Source organism: Mastomys coucha, chromosome X, assembly GCF_008632895.1.
Source record: "Mastomys coucha isolate ucsf_1 chromosome X, UCSF_Mcou_1, whole genome shotgun sequence".
Taxonomy (NCBI): Eukaryota; Metazoa; Chordata; class Mammalia; order Rodentia; family Muridae; genus Mastomys; species Mastomys coucha.
In genome coordinates, this window is record NC_045030.1 from 2,363,004 (window position 1) to 2,369,127 (window position 6,124).

At 49.6% G+C, this 6,124-nt stretch overlaps 1 protein-coding gene and 1 long non-coding RNA gene across 3 annotated transcripts in view; one reads left to right on the forward strand and one right to left on the reverse strand.

Moving 5' to 3' along the window:
• Positions 1 to 5,002, reverse strand: part of Gata1 (GATA binding protein 1) — a 7,912-nt gene extending 2,910 nt beyond the window's left edge. Inside the window, 4 exon segments of the mRNA XM_031337223.1 lie at position 1; positions 4 to 297; positions 755 to 993; positions 4,890 to 5,002. The exon segment at position 1 is cut by the window's left edge and continues 157 nt beyond it. Coding sequence (XP_031193083.1) covers position 1; positions 4 to 297; positions 755 to 974 — 515 coding nt within the window. The 5' untranslated portion in view covers positions 975 to 993; positions 4,890 to 5,002.
• Positions 3,604 to 6,124, forward strand: part of LOC116068115 — a 7,053-nt gene continuing 4,532 nt past the window's right edge. The window contains exon 1 of one of the 2 annotated variants that reach the window (XR_004109445.1): positions 3,604 to 3,804. This is a non-coding gene — a long non-coding RNA (uncharacterized LOC116068115). The remainder of the gene's footprint in view (positions 3,805 to 6,124) is intronic. The other variant, XR_004109459.1, reaches the window with a different exon arrangement.

The following is a 6,124-nucleotide window of genomic DNA, read 5'->3' on the forward strand; positions in this document are numbered from 1 at the left end:
AGAAAGGACTGGGAAAGTCAGCTCCCCCATAAGCACCGCTGGTAACAGGGAGCGATGCAGGCATTGCAGTTCCCAGGGTCAGGAGGTCTGGACTCAGCCTCTCCGTCTTCAAGGTTTCCAAGAATGTGTTGTTGCTCTTCCCTTCTGGATCTTCCAGGGCCTGGGAAGGGGCATCCTCGTGGCTGGGGCACACAGTTGAGGTAGGGTAGAGTGCCGTCTTGCCATAGGCCCAGCTAGCATAAGGTGAGCCCCCTGGGATTCCCTCCATACTGTTGAGTAATGGATACACCTGAAAGACTGTTGGAGGGGTAGAGAAGAAAAGGAAAGAACAGCAATAAACCTTAGGTAGTCCTACTTTTACAGTGAAATGGTGTTCATCAGTCCCAACATGGTGGCTAGCTTTCTGGTCTTCTGACAATAGTCTCTTGCTACTAGGTAACTCCTGAGTTCTATGTCCCTCTGGTCACTATAGCAAGGACAATTCCCTCCATCCCTTTTTGATCCATTGAGACTGGGAAGCTACAGGTCAACTGACAAATAAGGCAGCTTCGTACACACTTCCAGCCTGTGCTTACTCCAGTATGGTGGACAGAAGAGAGGACTGGTATTCCCAGGGCAAATGGGGCAGTACACCCATCCAGAGCTTCTCACTCTTTCCAAGATGACCTCCTCATAGAACTGTGAACTAGCTAACCATCTCTATGGCAATCCTGACAACTTCCAGCCAGTGCCAAGGCAGCCACCCAGCAGTTACCTGGGGAGTGTCTGTAGGCCTCAGCTTCTCTGTAGTAGGCCAGTGCTGTGGCTGCGGCCGTATTTGCACTTGGGGAAGTGGAAGAAGATGCTGCATCCAAACCCTCAGGCCCAGAGGAAAAGAAACCCGCTGAATCTGATGTTGAGGACACCAGGGCAGAATCCACAAACTGGGGCAAGGGCTCTGAGGTCCCCAGGGCCCCTAGGCCAGGAAAATCCATGGGGACACTGGGGTTGAACCTGTGAGGACAGGAAGGATTGTAAGACACAGAAATCCTCTCTTCTCTCCTTTCTTTCTCTTCCTCTGAGTCTGTCACTGAGACTCTGTGTGTCTCCTTTTGGGCACTCAAATTCTCTTCCTCCTCTATCCCTTTCCTCGCTCCCTAGGCTGTCATCTCTCTTGGGTCTCCCTCCATCGTCCTTTTCTCTCCATCTTCCCCTGATCTCTTCCCCATCCTCCTGCTTGCCCCACTTGTCTGTCTTTCCTCTACCCTCTACCACTCCCTTAGCTTGCTGCCCCCAGAGTCCCTCTCCTTCCTCTCCTCTCCTTCCTCCCATCTCCCTCATCTCCATGTCTTCCTTCTCCATCCTCTTTTTCCTTCCTCCTTTCCTCTTTTCACTGTCTTGTATCCCCTTCCTCTCTGTTTGTCCCTTCCCTCTTTCCTCCTGTCCCTCCTTTTCATGTACCAATTTCTCTTCCTCTTTCTGTGTCTCCTCTTTCCTTCCTCCTTTACTTTCCTTCTAGCCTTCCTCTTTCTCCTCCTCCAGAGAGCCTTCGTTTCTCTTTCTCCCATTCTTCAAGGCCTCCTCCTCTATTTCCCCTTTTTATTCTCTCTTCCCCTTCCTTTCTCTCCTTCTGCACAGGCAGAATGCAGGACCAAGAAGATCCCTTAGACCCCTTGACAGCTCCCTTAGGAGCTTGGGGTTCACCCTCCTGTGTTCCCCAACTTCATCCCTATCTATTGTATCTTGCCATCTGACTTTCTCAGAAACCCCGTGGTTTCCGGCTTTATCCCCTCCCCCACTTCACTTGTGTCTGCAGACCGAGGGCCCCATTAGTTCCTCCCTATTCTATGGGGGGTCAGTACTCCTGCCCCCACACTGCTTATCTCTGCCATCCCCGCCCAACTTTTGAAATCACCCCAAAGCTACTGGCTTCCTCTGAGAAGAGTGATAGGTGGGTGGGGAGAAGGGTCTGTTTTCAGGAACCTTCAAGTCTTACCACTCCCAGACCTCAGTTTCCCCATCTGCTCTATTGGAGGTGATACCTGAAGAGCTGAGCGCTGATCTTTTCCCTCTGTCTATACAGCATGGCTGTTTCTTTAGCTCTCTGTCTCCCTGGGTCTCTCCCTCCCTGTTTCCTTTCAGGGATGACTGACTATGTTTCTGTGTTTTTCCTACCTTACTATGCTTCTAGAATTTACCTTTGAAAACAAGGATTTTATCTTTGTGTGCTTATACAGTCTATCTATCTATCTACCTACCTATCTATCTATCTATCTATCTATCTATCTATCTATCTATCATCCATCCATCTATCTATCTGGAGGTCGGAGGACAAACATGGGTGTTGGTCCTCACCATCCACTTCCTTTTTAAAGAGGGTCTCATTTTTTTCCACTGTGTGTACCACAATAGGTCTGTGAGCTTCCAGCAAATCTCCTCTACCTCCCGTTTCCCCCCAAACTGTGCTAAAACCACAGATATACATCCTACCATGTCAGTATGGGTTTTGGATATCAGGTCCTTATTTAGCAAGTAATTTATCCTCAGAGCCCTCTCTCTAGACTTCTAGGGTATATCTTGCCTTCTTTTCCTGTGCGTTTATGAATTTGTGTGTGTATGTCCCCACCGCCTTCTTTGGCTATCCATGTCTATCTTTCTCTAATATCTTTCCATCTTTATTCATATTTGTGTCTCTTTGTGTCTTTCTCAGCTTGCCTTCTGTGTTTCTGTTTCTCTTGCTTTCTCCTAGACTATGTATTCCTGAATGTCTCTCAATCTTTCCAAGTCTGTATCTCTCTGTGCCTCCCAGTGCCTTTTCCTCCTATTTCTTTTTCTGAGACATGAATTCTTACTATTCCTATATCCCTCAATGTGCCTTACTGCACACAGCTTGGCTGCAGGGAAAAGGAGTCAAAAGTCATGCCTCTGCCTTGATGGGCTCATGGCTCTATTTGTAGGGAGGGGTGGGAGGAGAATACCATCTTCTCTACCCATGGGTAGATGGGAAAGCGCTGGGCCCAGGCTTGGGGACTATGCTGGGGATAAGACAGCTCCTGATTGTGTCCACCATCACCTCCTTGAGCTCAGAATCCCCACCTATTTGGACAGTGGCTGCTCTTCCTCTCGACTCTCAGTTCACCTTTCCCCTCTTTCCTCTCTCTCAAATTCTTTGTCTCTTTTTCCATGATTCATTCTCCCTCTGTCTATTTTTCCTTCTTGCTTTTCTGTCTCTGCCTCTGTCTCATTTTCTGCCCATGACTCTCCTCCTCCTCATGTGATCACTGTTTTCTTTCTTTTTCTTCCTTTCCTCCTTTCTTTCTTCCTCTTCTTTTCTTTCTCCCCCCTCAGACTGTTTTATCTCCACATGTTTTATGCCTCTTGCTTTCTCTCTCAGTGTCTCTATCTCCTGCTCCCAGTTCTCTTTTTGTGCCTCTTCTTCTCTCTGTGTCTTACTCTGTCTCAGGTTGGCTTCCTGTCACCAATTCCTCATCCCCTCACCCACCCTCAGATTCAGCCTCGGGCCTCATGGCCTGGACTTCTCACCTTTGGTGGGTGCAGAGCTGCCCACCCCTCCTGAATCAAGGGCCCACCCCCCCACCTCACTTATCACCCTCCCGACAGAGATAAAGTTTATCTCCAGGCTGGGGGATGTGAGAACTCCTTATCAGCTGCCTCAGTAGAGAAAGTACTGCTCTAACCAGGAGGCACAGCAGCTGCACCTACTCTCCCGGCCCAGCCCCTCACCCCAGGTAACTGCCCTACCCAGCCCTCAGCAAGGCTCCATGGAGGCCAAAGGAGCAGAGGCAGGACCTGCGGCACTTAGAGGTAGAGTTTGAGGGTGAGAAGTTTGCGTATATGGGAAGGGAAAAATTGGGTTTAAGAAGTAGAGCCAAGCTTCGAAGGTCAGAAATGAATTAGGAAAACAGATGAATTTAGGAAACCAGAGGTGAAGTTTGACAGTCAGCTGCCAAGTTCAAGACGCAGTTTAAAGGTTAGAAGTAGGTTCTGGGAGTCATGGTAAAATTTGAGAGAGAAGTTTTGTATTTTTTTTTTTTCTGGTAGCGATTGGGTTTAGGAGCGAGATGGACCTGGACAGACAGGACCGTGGCTGTTATCTAGAGACAAATTCTGGGGACACAGGAAGAGTGGAGAAGTCAAGCCAAGAGATGGGGTGGAGAAAGTGTGGAAAGAATGGGGTCCAGTGGGCAATCAGCCCTAGGGCTGCAGACATGTGGGGCATTGTGACAGAAGAGTTGTGGGGAGGAAACTTAGCATCTAAAGTAAGGAGAACACGTTTTGGCCAACAGGTAGGGGGAAGGGGACAGTTTGGGGAGGTCAAAGAGAAGACACAGGGAACAAGCATGAGGTCTGACAGGCCATGATGGGGATGGGGCTTAAAGTTAGGGTTTGACACATTAGAGACAGGTGTGGTGAGCCAGAAAGAATGAAGTAGAAACAGAGGTATTCACTTGGGAACAGAAATACGAGTCTTGAGGAAGCCAAAATGAGGTGGTTTTTTTTTCTTCTTTTTTTGGGAGAACAGAGGCGGAGATAAGTTTCACTTAGTAAAAATTCCGATTTGAGATGAGATAGGAGTGTGGGGGAATGAAGGCATAGGATTTCTGGCCGGTGGTATATAGAGAAGGTAGGCCTGGAAGGATGAAGAGAGAGGTAAGGGGTCAGAGGACATAAATATCTTAGAAGGAATAGGAGAATGGGAAGAAGTTGAGGCAGATAGAAGCTTTGGCGAGGAGAGATGGAGGTTGAAACAGAAGTGTGGGGAGCTGTGGAAGAATGGGGGTGGGACGACCCACGTTTTAGGGGCAAGCTATGGGTCAGAAAGCCTGGAGCAGGCTTGGGTAGCAGGCTGGCTGTTGCCTTGCTAGAAGTTTTTGGGACTCGAGACTGACCTGGGCTTGTTGATGCAGAGGGTTCAGCCACCTTAGTGCTGTGGTGAGTTCAGTGTGATCCTCACTGGCCTTGGCCTTTGAGGCTCCCTTCTTCTCTCCCTCCTGCCAGCCCGCCCTCCCTCCCTCCCACTCACCTTCTCCCTCCTCTTTCCTCCCCAGGGAGTGGCTGGTGCCCCAGTGGGTGGGGCAGTGTAGGGGAGGGGGTGTGCCGCCTCCTTGTGGAGGACCTCTTAGACACTAGTCGTCACTCCGCCCTTCCTGTCTATCCTGTAGGTTGTTGGATCCCCCTTGCCTTTGGCTTCTGTGGAGTCCAGTGTCCAGTCAAGTCATATGAGCTCTTAGTCAAGATATAAGTCTCATACTCTACTAGGTTTTTCAGTGAGGAAAGCCCCTACTGTGTACCAGGTGATGTGTGGGTTGGACCTGTATATGTGTGAGCCCTCCTGAATGCTGGGAGAAAGGTGGATATAGCTGTACCCATTTTGCAGGTGAGAAGAATGAGGCTCAGAGTTTTGGGAGCATTTCAACCAGAGGCTGCGGGCCACCTCTATGAACCAGTCTCGGGTACTAGGCCAGGACTAGTGGAGTAAGGGTACATACACTTCTTTGTGCTTAGTCTTGTGCCTGGGGCTTACGCCAGCTCTGGCCTGCTCTGGGGCAGCAGATAAGTCTTATCAGATGGAGGCGACTGTGGCTGTTGGTGCCGCAGTAACAGGCTGTCTTGGGGCTAGGGGGCAGGGTAGGGGATGCACACAGGGACAGTGCCTCAACTTCTTGCCCGCCATACTATTAGAGGCGGGAAACTGAGGTGTCACCCAGAGTGGACTCCCCTGTGAGTCCCAGAGGATTGGGATAAGATGGCAAACAAGGATGGTTAAGTAAAGGACAGAAAGCAGCAGGGACAGAGATATACAGAAAGAGATAGAAGTGAGGAGGCAGAGATGGAGAAGTGGAAGGAGGCAGAGGGATGACACCTGGGAGGGAGGAAGGGGGGAAAGGAGAGAGAGAGCGAAATTCAGAGAGCCTGAAATGTTATAAACATGGAGAGGTAAAAGAGACAATATGAAGCAGAGATGGACAGAAGGTGAGGAAAAACCTAGAAATGACAAAGGCCTAGGGCACAGATGGAGACAAAAAAGGAAGACAGAAATGATGTAGAGAGGGGGAGAGATTTAGAGCCAGAGTCTGAGAATGTGAGCTGTGTGTGTGTGTGTGTGTGTGTGTGTGTGTGTGTG